The sequence below is a fragment of the Syngnathus acus genome, chromosome 13, assembly GCF_901709675.1.
Source record: "Syngnathus acus chromosome 13, fSynAcu1.2, whole genome shotgun sequence".
Classification (NCBI taxonomy): domain Eukaryota; kingdom Metazoa; phylum Chordata; class Actinopteri; order Syngnathiformes; family Syngnathidae; genus Syngnathus; species Syngnathus acus.
In genome coordinates, this window is record NC_051098.1 from 13737769 (window position 1) to 13757539 (window position 19771).

General features: G+C 44.6%; 1 protein-coding gene across 28 annotated transcripts; it reads right to left on the reverse strand.

Annotated features, from left to right (window-relative positions):
* Positions 1-444: 444 nt before the first annotated feature.
* prx (periaxin) lies at positions 445-17025 on the reverse strand. Of its 28 annotated transcripts, none has more exons than XM_037267748.1 (13): positions 16843-17025; positions 14376-14431; positions 14137-14244; positions 13455-13580; positions 13025-13193; positions 12759-12952; positions 12376-12605; positions 10875-12160; positions 10416-10520; positions 6597-6674; positions 4785-5417; positions 2085-4610; positions 445-1893 (listed from the first exon to the last, which is right to left on the reverse strand). In XM_037267748.1, the coding sequence occupies exons 4-13, from the start codon at positions 13482-13484 to the stop codon at positions 1640-1642; spliced, it is 5505 nt and encodes a 1834-aa protein (XP_037123643.1). In that variant the 5' UTR covers positions 13485-13580; positions 14137-14244; positions 14376-14431; positions 16843-17025; the 3' UTR covers positions 445-1639. The 28 variants fall into 28 exon arrangements, with proteins under 28 accessions (XP_037123643.1, XP_037123631.1, XP_037123619.1 ...); XM_037267736.1 differs by lacking the exon at positions 10416-10520 and adding an exon at positions 7047-10363 and having other exon boundaries at positions 6597-6689; positions 10874-12160; XM_037267724.1 differs by having other exon boundaries at positions 4785-10130; positions 10461-10520.
* Positions 17026-19771: the final 2746 nt, after the last annotated feature.

Below are 19771 nucleotides of genomic sequence, written 5' to 3' on the forward strand. Positions count from 1 at the left end.
GTTGTTTATTGAAAGTGTTTAAGTATATTTAAGGGTTCATTGATAATTAATTCACCGTGTTTATCATATTGTTAATGGTTTCTCCACATCCATTGTGCAGCGATCTATTGGCAGTGACTCTGAAGTCGACTGGAAAATCTTGATTGGCGCCAGCTGTGGCGTTACCGTCGTTCTTCTCTAATAATTTTCACTTTTTAAGAGGTATGTAATAAATAAATTATACTATCGTTCCGATTATGTCTTGTTAGCAGGCCATGTGTGTTCTTAAAATGACGTTTATGTCGAGTTTATGACAAATTGTTGATATTTGCTAGTTGTGCTAATGCTAATCGTGCCGTACGAACCCCGGCATCTCGTAAACTAGTTAATTTGTATTTCATTTTTATATTAAGTCATAAGTTATTTGTGTTGCAGCTTAATACACCGTTATGAAAATATACACGATGTGTCAATATATTATTTTATTCATGTAATTTCTTCACCAACAATCTCTCCAGTGCAGTCATGACAACACATTTACTATACCACCTAACAAATACGTCAAACTCGAAAGTCTTCGTTTCTACACAAACATCTCAGTGTGTACTGACATATACTCTTTATCCAGCATTTGTAAAATAAAATTTAAATTTCACCTGCAAAACAGGCGCAGCAACCGGAGTCAAAAACAAATGCGTATACATTCTCAAATGTTACTCATAAGAAATGTGATGATGGGTAGTGCTGTCAGAAATTCTTTTCAGTTTTTTTAATTCTACAAAATGTCATCTCGTGAAAACTATCACTTGTATTCTGTGGTAAATATGAGGGTGAGGTGTATATTCACTATATGGACAATCAGCCTTTCGTTTCTATTGTATACTGTTTATCCCACGCAAATAGCTTGATAACTGTGTCCATATAATTCATATGAAAAGAAACATTTAAATTTAGCGAGATATTCCTAACTTGGGATCCAAGAAAAATAAAAAGATGGACTAGAACAGCAGCATTTTGGTCTAAATGATTGACCACCAGTCAAAGGTTTACAGATATGATCCAGACAAATGGCAAAAAAAAAAGTTATGGCATGACTCACAAGTTTAAAGTACAAAATGTGTCACAATGTCAAAGAAGCCTCAAAGACACACAAATCAATGTGACAAAAACATTCCCGTCACTACTCTTGGAGAATGTGGTAATAATACTAATGATTAAACTACCTCCACAAGGAACAAACTACTATTTACATCATCTTCTGGCAGTAATGTCAAATGTAACTACTTCAGCTACAATGAAATTGCGTTGCAAAAAAATCCTGTTTAACGTAGCTTGTAAAATCGTATTTATTCTTACGTTGTAATATGAAGAACTGTACACTAAAGAGACTGGATTGACCAGATTTTCAACAAAGATGCGCAAAATGAACAGGCACTAATACGTAGTGACAATAGTAAAATGGCAAAATTTCCCCTAAAGTCCTAAAAATGTAAAAAGACTGTCACACCATAGTTACTGTGGGGTTCTTTGCAAATTAAAATAAAGCTCTGTAACGGATTACAAACAATTGAATATACAAACAGCCTCCTAGAACATAACTCGTAAGGTGGGACGTGTCTGTATTTATATAGACTTGAATTTTGTAGGCGTGTCCGGTTCCTCAGAGGTCTGACGGCGGGTGAGTGGTTCCCAACCAATGACCCGCTGACGTCCCGGCTGGCGTGGAGTGCTGCTTCGTCCTGGTGGTCTTGGTCACCACGGTAACCGAGCCCCCTCCCCTCGGGGAAGACACTTCCCTTGTGGTGACGTCGTCGGAGGACTGCTGGCAGAATGAGCCTGACAAGTTGGCCTCGCCTCCCAGCTCCCCTCGCCGCTGTGCCTGAGGAGACCCCTCTGGCGTGATCTGGAGGAAGCCTGCCAGGAGGCCAGGTCAAAAGGACAAGAGGTGAGGAGGGAAAACAGTAGGAGAAGCATGTAAGACAGAAGGGAAGGTTAGCCTTTGTAGCAGAGAGACAACACAAGATGGGACAGTTAATAAAATGAAAATAAACAAATGTCCAAAGAATTAAAAATACAAGACACGACTGCTTGCAAACCATGCCTACCTGTGGAGTGAGGTTTCAGGGTGACCTTCGGGACCTTGAACCAAGAGGGAGCCTCTGTTCCCTGGGGATCTTCTATGGTGTCTCCCTCGCTCCAGGTTTGGACCTTTGTTGAGCTGAACCCCATGGTAAAAGCAGCTGGTGATCCAAAGGTGTCCTGATCCAGCCTTTCTGTTCTGGAGTGGTGTGAGACAACTTCCCTTGAGGACTCCTCAGCAAATCCTTCAAATGAAACCTTGCCGGGTTTTATCTGGAGCCCTTTAGGAGCTTCCCCTGACAATGAAGGTTTGCCCAGTCTGGTTGCCATTTCGAAGTTGGCGTCACCTGCGGCTTTCTTTCCGTAAGGAGAAGTGAATTCCACCTTTGGAAGTTTGACTTTTCCACTAGCGGCCACGTCTTCGCTCTTGAAGACCTTATGAGGTCTTGAATCCTTTTCAAAATGGAACCTTGACATTGGGTCTTCTGTCTTGACTGGACTGGCCCACACTGACGTTCCAGTTGTGCTAACAGATGTTTCCATGGTCTTTGTTTGAAACTTGGAAGTCTTCACTTTGACATCACCTGTATTTAAAGTCACATTGTCTGTTTGAGGTGGATTTACTAAAACAAAAACTGCTTTCTTTATTTTGGGGCCCTCTTGTTTGATCTCTGACCCACAGAGCTCCAGTCTTCCTTCCGGGGAGGACAGGGAGGGAAGAGGGACACCGAACTTGGGGATTTTTATCCTCTTTCCTAATTTGTCCTCATCTTCATCTTGTGCCGTGCCGATATCAAAGTCTATGTCTGGAATCCTGGGGACCGCACTAGATGATGACGGTAGGCCCCGTTCTGCTGAGCCTTCTTGGCTTTTCACACCTGCACTTGGTAACGCAACGCCTGGCATTTGGACGTTAACGTTTCCCTCTTTGTGTCCGTTGTGATTTGTGGATGCCAGACCAGAGACTTCAACTTTGACACCACCACCATTTTTCTTTTTGGGCATTCCAATATTGAATTTTGTTCCTTTGACTTTGGGCCCTCTGACTTTGCTGTTGGTTTCTACATCAGATACGTCTACTTTGGTGTCTCCTTTCCGAAGTCGTAAATCCAGCTCCAAGTCCCCTTTTGGACCTGTAATATCCAGTCTTGGCATCTTCATGGATATGTCTGCCTTTGGCATTGTGGCTTCTGGTAGGTCAATGTCGGCACGCGGCGTCTTAAAAGTGCCTCGTCCATCTCCATGTACGTCAGCCTCTGGCGGCTTGGGTAGGGACACGTCTATTGACTGCATTTTAAGTTCAACTTCTGGTGCTTCCATCTTTAAAGATTTACTTTTTGGGAGGCTGCCGATTTTTCCTTTTGGTAGGGATAAGTCCACATCAGGCATCTTAAATTTCGCTCCTCTCTCAGAACTGGACTCGAGTTTTATTTTGGGAAGTGGCACATCTAGGTCAACTTTAGGCACAGTCACATCTATCCCAGGCTTTTTGGGAATTTTCAGGTGTCCCTCATAGGTTTGGATGTCACACTGGGATACGTCTACCTCTGCTTTGGGGAGAAGAACCTCCATTTCTGGTGATTTAGTGGCGGGAAGTGATAGCTCAACTGAGGGCATCCTGGCCTTGGCCTTAGCTTCAAGGTCACCACTTGGCTTTCCTGGCATGGAGAACTTTGGGAATTTGATAGTGACATCAGGTGCATGGAAGTGACCTTTCCCCTCTACATCAACATCTGGTTTAGGAATGGCAATGCCCCCCTTTTTTGTATTGACATCAAATTCAGGACAAGACACAGACACATCGGCATCAGTTGGGGATATTCCAAAGGAGGGTGTTTTGAGTTTAGCTTTTTTGCCCTTCACTGTACTGTCCAAACCCAACTCCACTGATGGCGCCTTGAGAGAAATGTCACCCTCAGAGCTTTGTCCCGACACCTCCAAACGACCACTCTTGGACTTTCCACCAAACCTGGGAAGCGTAAAACTAGGGGCTTTGAGAGAAACATGAGGCAAATCAAAACTTCCTCCAGAAGATGGCCGACTTCCCTCTGCTTTCAGAAGCGCCACTTCCACATCGTCACCTTTTGGTTTGGTGAGGCCAAAGTCAAGATCCACCTTTGGAGCTGAGATGTCAACAGTTGGAAGTTTGACTGCTCCACGTTTTCCACCTTTTACATCAGGACCCTCCAAACTGAAGTCTACTTCTGGAGATTTGATTGTTGGAAGAGAAACATCAACCGTTGGCATGGTGACTTTTCCACCTTTAATTTCATGCTCTTCAATATTTATGTGTGGACCTTTTGCTTTCATTTTAGGAAGAGAAATATCCACAGAGGGCATGTGGAACTTTCCTCCTTTGTCAACATGCCCTTCTATTCGCATTTCTCCTTCTGCTTTTCCTTTGGGAAGTGAGACATCGATGTCCGGCATATCCATCTTTGCGCCCTTGAATTCCGGACCTTTCAGCTTTACATTTCCCTCTGGAAGATTGACTTTGGGTAAAGAGACATCAATTTTTGGCATTTTTAACTTTCCTCCTTTGAGATCAGGGCCTTCAATGTCAAAATCGCCCCCAACTTTTGGAAGTGAGACATCACTGTCTGGAGTTTCCATCTTTCCTCTGAATTCTGGACCCTTGATTTTGATACCACCCTCTGGAAGTCTGACCTTTGGAACCGAAACATCAACTGTTGGTATTTTGAATTTTCCTCCTTTGACATCAGGGCCTTCAAAATCAACATCACCCTCAACTTTTCCTTTGGGAAGTGACACATCCATGTCTGGAATTTCCATTTTGCCCCCCTTGAGTTCCGGACCTTTCATTCTTAAACCACCTTCTGGAAGATTGACTTTTGGCAAAGAAATGTCCCATGTTGGTATTTTGAACTTTCCTCCTCTGACGTCAGGGCCTTCAAGATCCAGGTCACCTTCAACTTTGGGAAGAGAAACGTCAACCGTTGGCAGAGTGACTTTGACACCTTTAACATCAGGACCTTCAATATTTATCTCTGGAGCTTTTGTTTTCACTTTAGGAAGAGAAATATCAACAGCGGGCATATGAAACTTTCCCTCCTTGCCGACATGCCCTTCAAATCCTATTTCTCCTTCTACTTTTCCTTTAGGGAATGACACGTCCAGATCGGCCATCCCAGTCTTCCCTCCACTGATCTTCGGCCCCTTTAATTTGACACCACCCTCTGGAAGATTGACTTTTGGTAAAGAAATATCCAGTGATGGCATTTTAAACTTTCCTCCTTTGACGTCAGGACCTTGCAGCTGAACGCCACCTTCAAGTTTTCCTTTGGGAAATGAGACATCGATGTCCGGCATATCCATCTTTGCGCCCTTGAATTCTGGACCTTTCAGTTTGACGCCACCCTCTGGAAGATTGACTTTTGGCAAAGAAACATCAATGGTTGGCATTTTGAATTTTCCTCCTTTGATATGAGGTCCCTCAATATCCCCCTCGATTTTGGGAATTGAGATATCAACATCTGGTGCTTCCATCTTTCCTCTGAATTCTGGACCTTGTAGTTTAACACCACTCTCTGGAAGACTAACCTTCGGTAAGGAAACATCAACAGTCGGCTTTTTGAACTTTCCTCCTCTGATATCGGGGCCTTGAAGATCCAGCTCACCTTGAACTTTGGGAAGAGAAACATCCATAGTTGGCATGGTAACCTTTCCACCTTTACCATCAAGCCCTTCAATATTTATCTCTGGACCTTTTGTTTTCATTTTGGGAAGAGAAAAATCAACAGAGGGCAGATGGAACTTTCCTCCTTTACCAAGATGACCATCAATACCCATTTCTCCCTCTGTTTTTCCTTTGAGTGAGACCTCCCCCAAATCTGGACCTTTCATTTTAACACCACCCCCTGGAAGACTCATTTTTGGCAAAGAAACATCAAGTTTGGGCATTTTAATTTGGCCTCCTCTGAAATCAGGGCCTTCAATGTCTAAGTCCGGCATCTCAATCTTTCGACCGTCAAGGTCTGGACCTTTTATTTTAACACCACCCTCTGGAAGGTTGACTTTGGGTAAAGAAACATCCAATGATGGCATTTTGAATTTTGCTCCTTTGACATCAGGGCCTTGAAGCTCAACGCCACCTTCCAATTGTCCTTTGGGAAGTGAGACATCGGCATCTGGCATGTCCATCTTTCCTTTAAATTGTGGACCTTTTAGTTTAACACCACCCTCTGGAAGGTTGACTTTAGGTAAAGAAACATCAAATGTTGGTAATTTAAACTTTCCTCCTTTGACATCAGGACCTTCAATGTCCAAATCTCCCTCAACTTTTGGAAGTGAGACATCGATGTCCGGCATATCTATCTTTGCGCCCTTGAATTCTGGACCTTTTAGTTTGACACCACCCTCTGGAAGATTGACTTTTGGTAAAGAAACATCCAACGTTGGCATTTTGAACTTTCCTCCTTTGACATCAGGGCCTTGCAGCTCAACGCCACCTTCAAGTTTTCCTTTTGGAAGCGAGACATCAACATCGGGAATGTCCATCTTTCCTTTAAGTTCCGGACCTTTTAGTTTGACACCACCCTCTGGAAGATTGACTTTGGGTAAAGAAACATCCAACGTTGGCATTTTGAACTTTCCTCCTTTGACATCAGGGCCTTCAAGATCCAGTTCTCCTTCAACCGTTGGAAGTGAAACGTCAACCGTTGGCATGGTGACCTTTCCACCTTTAATGTCAGGGCCTTCAATATTGATCTCTGGAGCTTTTGTTTTCATTTTGGGAAGATAGAGATCTACAGAGGGCATATGGAACTTAACCCCTTTACCACCATGGCCTTCAATTCCACTGACTCCTGCTTTTCCTTTCGGGAATGACATATCAACGTCTGGCATGTCAATTTTCCCTCCGCTGAACTCTGGGCCTCTTATTTTAACATCACCCTCTGGAAGATTGACCTTTGGTAAAGAAACATCCAACGTTGGCATTTTGAACTTTCCTCCTTTGACATCAGGGCCTTGAAGCTCAACGCCACCTTCAAGTTTTCCTTTGGGAAGTGAGACATCGATGTCCGGAATATCCATCTTACCTCCCTTGAGTTCTGGACCTTTCAGTTTGACGCCACCCTCTGGAAGATTGACTTTCGGTAATGAAATGTCAAATGTTGGAATTTTGAACTTTCCTCCTTTAATGTCAGGGCTTTCAATATCCAGGTCTCCTTCAACTTTAGGAGGTTTAATGTCAACCGTTGGCATCGTGACTTTTGCACCTTTAACATCAGGACCTTCAATCTTTATCGCTGGACCTTTTGTTTTTATTTTAGGAAGAGAGAGATCAACAGAGGGCATATGAAACTTTCCACCTTTACCAACATGCCCTTCAATCTCTATTTCTCCTTCTACTTTACCTTTAGGGCATGAAATGTCTAAGTCCGGCATCTCAATCTTTCGTCCGTCAATGTCTGGACCTTTTATTTTAACACCACCCTCTGGAAGGTTGACTTTAGGCAAAGAAACATCCAATGATGGCATTTTGAACTTTGCTCCTTTGACGTCAGGGCCTTGAAGCTCAACGCCACCTTCCAATTGTCCTTTGGGAAGTGAGACATCGGCATCTGGCATGTCCATCTTTCCTTTAAATTGTGGGCCTTTTAGTTTGACACCACCCTCTGGAAGGTTGACTTTGGGTAAAGAAACATAAAATGTTGGTAATTTAAACTTTCCTCCTTTGACATCAGGGCCTTCAATGTCCAAATCTCCCTCAACTTTTGGAAGGGAGACATCGATGTCCGGCATGTCCATCTTTGCGCCCTTGAATTCTGGACCTTTTAGTTTGACACCACCCTCTGGAAGATTGACCTTTGGTAGAGAAACATCCAACGTTGGCATTTTGAACTTTCCTCCTTTGACATCAGGGCCTTGCAGCTCAACGCCGCCTTCAAGTTTCCCTTTGGGAAGTGAGACATCGATGTCCGGCATATCCATCTTTCCTCCCTTGAATTCCGGACCTTTCAGCTTTACATTTCCCTCTGGAAGATTGACTTTTGGTAAAGAGACATCTAATGTTGGCATTTTGAACTTTCCTCCTTTGACATCAGGGCCTTCAAGATCCAATTCGCCTTCAACTTTTGGAAGGGAAACATCCAAAGATGGGGTGGTGACTTTTGCACCTTTAAAATCAGGACCTTCGATTTTTATCTCTGGACCTTTTGTTTTCATTTTAGGAAGAGAAAGATCAACAGAGGGCATATGAAACTTTCCTCCTTTACCAACCTGCGCTTCAATTCCCATTTTTCCTTTCGGGAATGAAATATCCAAGTCTGGCATCTCAGTCTTCCGTCCCTCAAGTTCTGGGCGTTTTAGTTTGATATCACCTTCTGGAAGACTGACTTTTGGTAAAGAAAGATCAATTGTCGGCATTTGAAACTTTCCTCCTTTGACATCAGGTCCTTCAAGATCCAGGTCACCTTCAACTTTTCCTTTAGGAAATGAAGTATCCAAGTGTGGCATTTCAAATTTTCCTTTGATATTTGGTGTTTCCAATTTGGGATCAAACTTTGGGAGATTGGCCTTTGGTAAAGAAACATCAATTGTCGGCATTTTGAACTTTCCTCCTTTGATGTCAAGGTCTCCTGGATCAACCTCAACCTTTCCTTTGGGAAGTGAGACATCAAGGTCTGGCATTTCCATCTTCCCTTTCCTCAATTCTGGACCTTTTAGTTTGACACCACCCTCTGGAAGATGGACTTTTGGTAATGAAACATCCAGGGATGGTATTTTAAACTTTCCTCCTTTGGCTTTAGGGCCTTTAATGTCAAAATCTCCCTCAGCTTTTGGAGGTGGAAGTGAGACATCAAGGTCTGGCGTTTCAAGCTTTACTCCCTTAAGTCCTGGACCTTTTACTTTCACGTCGCCCTCTGGAAGACTGACTTTGGGTAAAGAAACATCCAATGTTGGCATTTTAAATTTTCCTCCTTTGACATCAGGGCCTTTGAGATCTAGCTCACCTTCAACTTTGGGAAGGGAAAGATCCACAGATGGGGAAGTGACTTTTCCACCCTTGAATTCAGGACCCTCAACGTTGATCTCCGGACCTTTTGTTTTTATTTTAGGAAGAGAAAGATCAACAGAGGGCATGTGAAACTTTCCACCCTTGCCAACATGTCCTTCAATTCCTAGTTTTCCTTCTGCTTTTCCTTTAGGAAATGAAATATCCAAGTCTGGCATTTCAATCTTACGGCCCTCAAGTTCTGGACCTTTTAGTTTGACATTGCCCTCCGGAAGATTGACTTTGGGTAAAGAAACATCCAATGATGGCATTTTGAACTTTGCTCCTTTGACATCAGGGCCTTCAATGTCAAAATCACCCTCAACTTTGGGAAGAGAGACATTGACATCTGGATTTTCCATCTTTCCTCTGAATTGTGGACCTTTCAGTTTGATGCCGCCTTCTGGAAGGTTGACTTTTGGTAAAGAGACATCCAATGTTGGCATTTTGAATTTTCCTCCTTTGACATCAGGGCCTTCAAAATCAACATCACCCTCAACCTTTCCTTTGGGAAGTGACACATCGATGTCTGGAATTTCCATTTTGCCCCCCTTGAATTCTGGGCCTTTAAGTTTGACACCACCCTCTGGAAGATTGACTTTTGGTAATGAAACGTCAAACGTTGGGATTTTGAACTTTCCTCCTTTGACCTCAGGGCCTTCCAACTCAATGCCACCTTCCAATTGTCCTTTGGGAAGTGACACACCAATATCTGGCATATCCATCTTTCCTCCCTTGAATTCCGGACCTTTCAGCTTTACATTTCCCTCTGGAAGATTGACTTTTGGTAAAGAAACATCCAATGTTGGCATTTTGAACTTTCCACCTTTGACATCAGGGCCTTGCAACTGAACGTCACCTTCAAGTTTTCCTTTCGGAAGTGAAACATCGAAGTCCGGCATATCCATCTTTGCTCCCTTGAATTCTGGACCTTTCAGCTTTACATTTCCCTCTGGAAAATTGACTTTTGGTAAAGAAACATCCAATGTCGGCATTTTAAACTTTCCTCCTTTGACATCAGGGCCTTCAAACTCAAGATCACCTTCAAATTTTCCTTTGGGAAGTGAGACATCAATATCTGGCATTTCCATTCTCCCTCCCTTAAGTTCTGGACCTTTCAGTTTGACACCACCCTCTGGAAGACTGACTTTAGGTAAAGAAACATTAAATGTTGGCATTTTAAACTTTCCTCCTTTTACATCAGGCCCTTCAATGTCAAAATCTGCTTCAGCTTTTGGAAGCGAGATATCAACGTCTGGAATTTCCGTCTTCCCTTTAAGTTCTGGAAGATTGACTTTTGGTAATGAGACATTCAACGTTGGTGTTTTGAACTTTCCACCTTTGACATCAGGGCCTTGCAGCTCAACGCCACCTTCAAGTTTCCCTTTGGGAAGTGAGACATCGATGTCCGGCATATCCATTTTTGCTCCCTTGAATTCCGGACCTTTCAGCTTTACATTTCCCTCTGGAAGATTGACTTTTGGTAAAGAAACATCCAATGATGGCATTTTGAACTTTGGTCCTTTGACATCAGGGCCTTGAAGTTCAACGCCACCTTCAAATTTTCCTTTGGGAAGCGAGACATCGACATCTGGGGTTTCCATCTTTCCTTTAAATTGTGGACCTTTTAGTTTAACACCACCCTCTGGAAGGTTGACTTTAGGTAAAGAAACATCAAATGTTGGTAACTTAAACTTTCCTCCTTTTACATCAGGGCCTTCAATGTCCAAATCTCCTTCAATTTTTGGAAGAGAGGCATTGACATCTGGAGTTTTCATCTTTCCACTGAATTCTGGACCTTTTAGTTTGACACCACCCTCTGGAAGATTGACTTTTGGTAAAGAAACATCCAACGATGGCATTTTGAACTTTCCTCCTTGGATATCAGGGCCTTGAAGCTCAACGCCACCTTCTAGTTTTCCTTTCGGAAGCGAGACGTCAATATCTGGCATTTCCATCCTCCCAGCCTTGAATTCTGGACCTTTCAGCTTTACATTACCCTCTGGAAGACTGATCGATGGCACATTGAGGTCCACATCTTTGCCTTTGGGAAGCGTCAGGTCCACACTGGGCATCTTGAATTCACCTTTAACATCTGGTCCTTTCAGATGAGCTTTTTGTGATTGAGATACATCAAAACTGGGTAGGCTGAATGTCCCATCGCCACCAATGTAACGACTCATGTCTACTCCAATCTCAGCAGAAGGAAGAGAAAATTTCCCTCTACTTTCTGCACCATCAACATCCAGATTAGACGATCCCATTTTTGGTAAAGAGATATCCAGTGTGGGCATGGAAATTCCTGGTCCTTTAAAAGTGCCCTCCACCTCGTCAGGAATTCTCCCTACGTGGAGGTCCACGTCCGGCACAGAAAAGTCCATTCCAGGCTTCTTAATTGATGTCTTTACATCCATGCCTGATGTTCCTTTGACTTTGGGTAAAGAGATGTCAACAGAAGGCAAAGATGGGACGTTTCCTTTGGTGACGTTTACTTCAGGGACAACAATACCACTTCCTCCCTTTATCTCCACCGTTGGAACGCTGATTTCTCCTTCTGCTTTGACTTTCATTTTGTCATCTTTCTCATCCAAATGACGCGATAGTCTCATTTTGGGAAGTTTCAACTTTGGCATTTGCAGTTTTCCATCACCTTTGCCTGTTTCCACATCAACTTTCCCCATTGAAACTTTGGCGTCGGCTCTTCTTACGTCAACTTTCGGACCTTTAATTTCCACCTTTCCCTTCTCGGCGGGCAAAGATGCATCAGCTTGGATGGAAGGGAGGGCAAACTCCACATCTGGGGAATTTAACGACGCTCCCCCCATCTCCACCTCTACTCCCTTCCCAGCAGGCAAACTGAACTCGAAAGACGGCGACGCAATGTTTACACCCGGCTTCTTCAGTTCCACGGATCCAGACTTGGCGTCCTTACTCTTGGGAAAGTTGATTCCAAATTTGGGAGCTTTTCCTTTGGCTTTCACTTTGGCTGCAGGAATCTCAGCCGGGGAGACCTTCACCTTTGCTTCCAGTCGTCCGGTGTCCTCTTTTCCTCCGCTCTGACCTTTTATCTTCATCCCAGGAAACCTGAGAAGACATTTTATTTGGATGAAAACTGCTACAGAGAAGAATGAGAATTCTGACAGCACACCATATCATGGTGAATGGCAAGAGGTGGACACACATGAACTGAACCTTCTCTGATTCAGTGGAGGAGCATTTAATTATACGTATGTACGTATATTATTATACAAGATATGTTCTTAAAAAATTCCTATGATATGTAGTACACCTTGACCAACCTGATTTTCCTCTTTGCCTTTGCTGCAGAATCCCCATCGGCCTCCAGGTGGCCGCTCTGCCTGTGTTTAAACTTGGGGAGGCAAAATTCCACGTCCACATCGCTAATGTCCAGCCGGGGCGGCGTTCCCTCGATCACCAGCTCTTCACGCCGCTTCTCCTTCAGCCTCCTCAGACCAAAGCGACCCCCTCGCTTCTTCTTGGCCTTGAATGGCTTGATGGCCTTCACGCTCTGAAACATACAAGGTCAGTCACCCTTCACCTTAGGCATCTTTTGAAAGTCATAGTAAGCTTGTTATTGAATTTCAATTTGAAAAAGGCAATATGTTGAATTCAGATGACGGTGCTAGAAAGTCACGTGGGACAAATAAAATGTTTTGATTACCATTTTGGCCATCTTGGTGTTGGGAACTTTGATGTCCACACTGGGCAGGCGGGGACGTAAGTAGACATCCTCCCCCTGGATCGTCCTCTTGACCAGGAAGCTGACTTTGTAGGGCTCGGCGCACTGAAGGATCTTCAGAGCGTCTTCATATCGCACATTGTCAAAGTAGACCTTGGCACTAAGCAGCTGGTCACCTGGTGTGCAGAGGAGGTCAGCAAGAATTAGGGTTGACTGTAGTTGGAGGTAATAGGGTAGCATGCAGGCACCTTGTTGCAGACTGAGATGTTTGGCGGCTGGCGAGTCCTTGAGTACGTCTTTGATGAAGATGCCTCGCTCTCCACCGCCGGTCACGCTGTAGCCACTAGCTCCGGCCTCCGCTTCCGTCTCCACCATGATCTCCACCGGAGGCTCAGCGGCTTTCGCCGGGGTCTGGTCCTCAATCACAAACGCAAGGTTTTTCAGTCTGGACTGTCACTGTTGTGAAATCCATCAAGCTACAAATCAAGATGGTGAGCATCAGCAGCAAAACTGTTAGCACTTCATCAATAGGGGCAACACGTCTGCCTCTTAGTTGTGAATTTGTCTTTGTCCTTTGCCTACATTAGCATTTTTGCATGGTTTGTATTTTTAGGAGACTACTTGGACGTTTCTAATTCAATCCGGATCGATGTTTGTATGACGGCTATTGGGACTTACTGTCTGCTCGTCAAAAGTTTCTGGGTCCATCTCGGGTTGGGCCAGTTGGCAGGTGGATGCTCTAAGGTGACTTCTTTTCTGACTCAGCACCTTTTTCAACTCTGCATGGAGCTTCTCCTTCTGCTCCTGTGCACAAAGCAAGAAGAGCTTGCCATTCGCCATAATGCCTTCGGCGCCATCATTACTATTCAATTTGGTAACATTGATTCGTGTCTTTGTGTGTGTCAGCAATATTTTAAATAATTGTCTTGCCCATACTCTACCGAGCAGTCTTACCGTGGTAAGATCTATTTCTGGCTCTAGAGTAATTTATCAAAGATGATCCACATTGTTTGTTGTTGATGCCCTGGTGTAAAGACTGCTGACAACTCTGCTGACTCCGCACAAATGAAAGCTGTTTATGTGGCCCGACCATTGTGCTCCACAATAGCATAGTGAGCGAGTTGAGGCTGTGCTGCCGGCTGAGCTCATGAGTGGCAGCCAACAAAAGTCTCTGGAGACACTTTTTTCAATTGATCCATTGTTGAAACTCTTTGCAGAAGAATCGAAGGTGGAAGCAACTCCACACTGTTCCAATATTTTTGTTGGGATAGAGTTCATAGTGTTTGTGTATCTAGATTATGGATGGGAGTTTGATAAAAAAAAAAATAGGCTACAGAAAATGTCTGAATTTGCATCTCACCACTCTCTCTGGACTCTCGTGTTCCTCTGCAGAAGCGCTGTGGTGAGGGTTGCGTTGTGGGCCGGCGGGGGGTCTGCTGGACGGGGGAGAGCGCTTCTTATCTTTCACCTGTGCAGAAGAACCACACAGTGATGGCTCTCGTATATTTCAATGTGCGTCAACGGAAAGGAAGAATTATCTTTGCTGAACAAAGGAAATGGTGAGGGCGTAGCTCGTCACTTGAGATGCGTTCTGCGTACCGTGTGATCTCTGCTGGCAAAGTAAACATGGCCGTCGTCGTCTTCTCCGTCAGAGTCTGGAAGGGGAACAACAAAACGTATAAAGGAAGCATATTAAACCATGTTGCAGTTGTTTAGCAATTTTAGCTGTCCATATCATAAACATGGTTGCACATTTGTCAGTGTGTGCAGGACTTAAATTAATGTCAGAGACTGTTTTATACCCCTCGCTTGTTACTTCTGTTTTGGTTAGCAACAGACGTCATATCCTGTGTGAACAATTGCATCTGTGAACTTGCAATGCATGTTTTTCTTGAAGAGGGCGAAAGGAAGGCGTTTATCTGCCCTAAGTGGATGACGCAGCTGGCGACTTATATAGGGGCTGGGCCTTTATTGCAGCAAGGGTCGCTCCGTGTTAAAGTGAGCGCCACAGAATGCGAGTTATGTCATCTTGTGACCCGCTGGTCACCGGACACTCATCTACACACCCCAAACGGGGTTCGCCATTCCACATGGATGAATTTACGCACACGCACACAGGTGCATGGAACATACATAGCCAAAGCGAGGTCCTGACAAAGTGATCACATGAAATAGCTGAAGGTCCGCCCGCAAGCCAAGCCATTCCTGAAATGTTAACGTGCTGGGATGTCGGCTTCTACACACGCTCAACTGAACTGAACTTGATTTGGAAAGCACTTTAAAAACAACCACGGATATTTGAACATCAACCAACTTAAAAACAAAACAACTCAAAAGGTGCAGAACCTAAAAATCAAACGTCAGAAAAATCTGTCGAGTATGGATGCCTGAAAAATCTCGAGTCCAGTATTTGTATTTTGTTACTTCCAACACAGACGGGAAAGATCCTCTGACTTCCTGTCTGACTCATGAGACAAGAAAAAAAACAAGTGCAGACGGAACCAATCCTCCTTAGGATCAAGTGTGTAAAGCCAGCTCTTGTTCTGATGGTCCATGAATCAGATTGGCCCATCTCTGGGCAGGAAATGGCTCCATGTAAACAGGAAAGTCTTTCTGACAAAGATGCCCACCTATTTGTGAGTAAACTGTTACATTCACTCACAGGGCTCTTCCCTCACGGATTCATCCTCCTTCAGATGTCAAACATTGTTTCCTCATGGGATGGAAAGGGGGCGAGGCCTTCCCAAGCCCAGATCCATTCTTGACCCAACTTCCTGCTCAAAAATGAACCTCACCCGCTTGCACCACAGCCACCGCCCGGACGGCGGATGCCAGGAAACCACGGTTGCAATCCATCATGTCACTTGTGGTCCATGTTTACGCCGAAGCGTCAAGAGATCATGCGATGCCGTCGAGCTGCTTCCACTACACTCTGAACCTTTTTTTCTTTTTTTTTTTTTAAAAAGGAGAATCCAGTTCTTGGCCTCAGTCACACCAGCTGGACTCATGGAGGCTTCACATGTCAGAAGCAGTTTGACACTACATCTGACCATGAAGACATGACTAAAATTCCATTTATGTAGTGACCAGTGGTCGGAAGTAACAATAAACAAAAACTTGGTTGATGTACCAAATTAGATTTTTTGAGGAATCTATACTTGAATGTTTATTGTCCGAACAAATTCACCAAAATCACGTTACATCACCTTGTACTACAACTTAGACCTGCTTCCATCATTTATACATAGTAAAATGTTAGCAACTTTCAGACAACAAACTGTCGGGTGTGCCTGGGTTGTCAGAACACCCACAACGGCGCAGTGCGGTCTGACAAATTCCCAAACATGCTAAAGGAGGCTTGCATCTGCACATAAGTCAAGACGCATTCAAGGCGCACGTGCACATTCTACGAAAATAGAGCCCATGGACTAAACCATAGCAGATAGCACCGATAGTCTTAAACACGACCGCTCGAATGAAAAAGCTTTGCAAGGCCTACATATACAAAAAAGTTCTAGTCCAGACGCAACTATCTTGGGTGTCATCGTTGTGCCCTCGCCATACCGACATACCAGGCTGGGGCGGGTAAGGTTGGTAGGGGGATCCATTTCTGTGTAGGAGGGGGCAAACGGATCCAATGACCATCATGCTGCAGCTGTCACTGGTGTGTAACGCTCAAACGAAGGCTGAATCAATGCCATGCCAGAACCTCTGACAGCTCTGCGTCATTTTCTTTTTTGCCGATTTCTGGTCTTTGACAAACGCTGAGATTCTGACATTCTGCAAAGCCTACCCAACGTGGCTTGTCTACATACTGAATGAGGGAGTTAGCATTTATTTTGGCCAGGTCTTGTCACCAAACACTCTAAAAGTCACGGTGGCACACACACTACTCGAGTGTTTGTTGAAACAGCATGCTATTGTTCCGCCATGTGCAGCCATTCCGCACTGTGCAGGCCAAGCAACTTTCCGCAAAGCTTTCCATGACAACTACAGGACAGAAACTTCACGTTTCGCTCCAGAGCTACTCAACTGCGCTTTAAAGGAAGCTGAAGCTCCATCCTACCTTCTCAGGGTCTCCCTTCAGATCTTCAATCTCAGCCTCTGTCTTCTTTCCGCCCTAGAACTTTCAGTCTTTCACTCTTGGTGGTATTTCTTAAAATTGCCCCCCCCTCGCTCTCTGTCAATAACGTTTATCCCTCGTTACCAGCCAGCCCGTGGCTCCCCTCACTGAAAGCCTCCGGGCCGACACGGGGCCACAGCATCTCCAGGAGGGACGGGGCCGGGCCGGCTTGCTGATTGGCCGGTAGGCAGGAAGATGCACCATATTAGGTCAGCGGGAGGTGGGGACTGCATTACTGATAAAGTCGGAAGGGAGAAAGAGATAACAAGGGTTGGGACATGGTGGAAGTGGCTTTGTGAGAAGATTGAATGTGGTGCTACTCACTCAACAAGCATTATTTCAAAAGCGGGTATCATTTTTGAGCCAATGTCGTTAAAGTAGGAACTTTAGGTATGTGGAGAGAAAACTCTGATGGGCTTGCAGAATGACGGTCCCGGCGGGAGATGTTTACAGATTATTTTTAAAGCAAAGGTCTAAAAATAGAAAGAACGGGATTTGGAGAAAGGGTGAAGCTTCCTCTCACTATGTTCGAGCAGCTGCAACAGTGTGTGTGTGTGTGTGTGTGTGTGTGTGTGTGTGTGCCCCTCTCTATTCTTAGTGTGTGTTTCTGAGTGTGTATTATTAGTGTGCTAAACAGTGAGTCCGCCCAACCACACAAACAGACCCAGCATAAAATTCCTGCCTTGTGATGAGGTGGATTGATGACAAAACACAAGACGTGTTCCCAGAATTCTCATAATCTGAAACGGAGAGTGTAAATTTGATATCAGGACTGAACCGTCAGCATAATACATTCGTTTGGGGTAGATTGTGTGACTTCATCCAGTAGCTACAAATCAAATCCAGTATCACACTGCAGTCCTGGTATTGGAATGTAGTCAGGATGATGCTGGGACCTATGGTTATCAAGATGTTGTTGGAATTTGTCAGGTAGGCATTGGGAAGTTTTCAGAATGCCTTTGGCATTTGCAGAGGTGCTGTTGTGGTTAGGATAGGATTGGATTGGTTTTGGGATTCTGTCAAGATCTTGTAGAGATTGCATCTGTAGAGTGTTAGGATTTAGCCAAGAGGTTTTGGGAATGGCATTGGATTTTGATGGGATGTTGTGGAGATGGCCTCAGTAGTGTTAGGAATTTGTTGAGATGTTTTATAAGCTAACCCTAGAGGATGAATCCAAGAAGCCCATATAAGGATTCGCATTTGGATGGCTTTGTGTTGGTCTGGTATCAGGATTGTGTTGAGATGGGGCAGCTGCCATGACTGTCAGCAAACATGGACTTTGAAACACAAAGCCTGGATTTCCATTATTCAGTTTGGGGTATCTGGACTTGGATGGGGTTCAGCCATTGGTGCTGCTGGGTCGCTGTTGTTCAGTTTTGCCGTTGCCTTGCTAGTTTACTTCCCAAATAGAAATAAACTAAGAATGAAGTCCACCCAGATATGTAGTGAGGTGTTCAACCAAGAATCTAGACAATCAATCAAGACGATTCCAAAAAATGGATGTCTAATTGAGTGAAATGATAGAAATCAGAAGAATCTTGCAATGTTACATGACTACATAACAATGTATCATGTTACAAGGTAACACTATTCTGGAGTCATGGCCACAACTTGTTAGTAAAATCAACTAAGTCTCAAGCAAAGTAGTAAGAGAAGGGGCAACATAGTTAATGGTGAATAGGAAACAATCACCATTGAAGATATTAATTAGCCACATTTAGTACTTAAAAACTCATCACCCAAGTATCAGTTTGATGTCTTTGGCGGATCTCAATCTCTGGGAATTATAGCCGATCCAGACTGAAAGTTTTCAATCCTAACCTGCATCAGAGGAAGGTGTCCAGGTGACTCGGAATATTCCACGGAGACACTCACACATGGTCTGCAGGAGGATGCCACTGGAGCACACCAACACAGCAGCCTGCACTCGGGGCTCTCGAGGTGGAGCCGATCCCGGGGTGGCTTTGACGCTTTGGGGCCGGCACACCGGCGACGCACTCAATTTGGTTCACACCGGGGATAGAAAAGATGGTAGGGGGGTCCAATCCAATACCCAACTTTGCACCCTCAACCACTCTGTGTGTGTGTGTGTGTGTGTGTGTCTGTGTATAGACCACACAGAATAGACCTGCATTAGCAGTTGAGGAAAGTCAGCACTTTGCTCAGTGTCCCCGCAAAGCTCTCATTGTTGTTACCGTTAGAGGCTTTAGCACGGGCTGTTGTTGGTGGGCTTAGTTGGGGGGGGCTGCATGCTGGATGGCAGACTGACCCCAAGCGCAGAGTACAAAGCTCAGCGTGTTGATTACTGCGGCATCAGGACACCTTTTTAATCAACACATTATTCTCCATTGTTGGCTCGACAAGACCAGCGGATAAATTATGTCTACTCTGGTTTGGACAAGAAGTAGTGAGGCAGAAAGTTTGCACAGAATTGTGGAACACGTTATTCTAGAATTGTGGCCCCCTGGTGGGTCTGAAAGTCATAGTTTGAGGGTGGAAAAAAAATTAAACACCTTGTTCCCCCTCATTCTCTGCCCCACCTTATTGGGAGCATTTGTCGTAGGTTTTTAGGGAAGATTGAAGTAAAATTGCGTGCCTTTGGTGTAGTACCAGGTTGTGCCACAACATGCCAGGCAGCACTGAGCTCAACTGCAAGAGCTGCAGCATAATTAAGAGCTAATTAGCGTTAGCCTCACAGTGTGAGAACTTTGGTTGTTTTGCCTTGAGGTGTTGTCGTGTCACACCTCTTCACGAGTCTGTTGAAGAACGACATGGAGACGGAAATAGACCCTCCGCTGCATTCCGACCACTCTGGAGGGAGGAGGGGAGGACATGGACAGAACCTGGAGTAAGTAAAACCAGGGAGTCGACG

Excerpts from the sequence above, each read along its gene's own strand:
- prx (XM_037267722.1), bottom strand. The coding sequence starts at position 13,484 with ATGGACCCAGAAACTTTTGACGAGCAGACA. Across the intron at positions 12,161-12,375 it reads AAGGCAAAGAGGAAAATCAG|GTTTCCTGGGATGAAGATAA; the intron begins GTTGGTCAAGGT and ends ATGTCTTCTCAG. Across the intron at positions 1,894-2,084 it reads CCTGAAACCTCACTCCACAG|GCTTCCTCCAGATCACGCCA; the intron begins GTAGGCATGGTT and ends GCCTCCTGGCAG.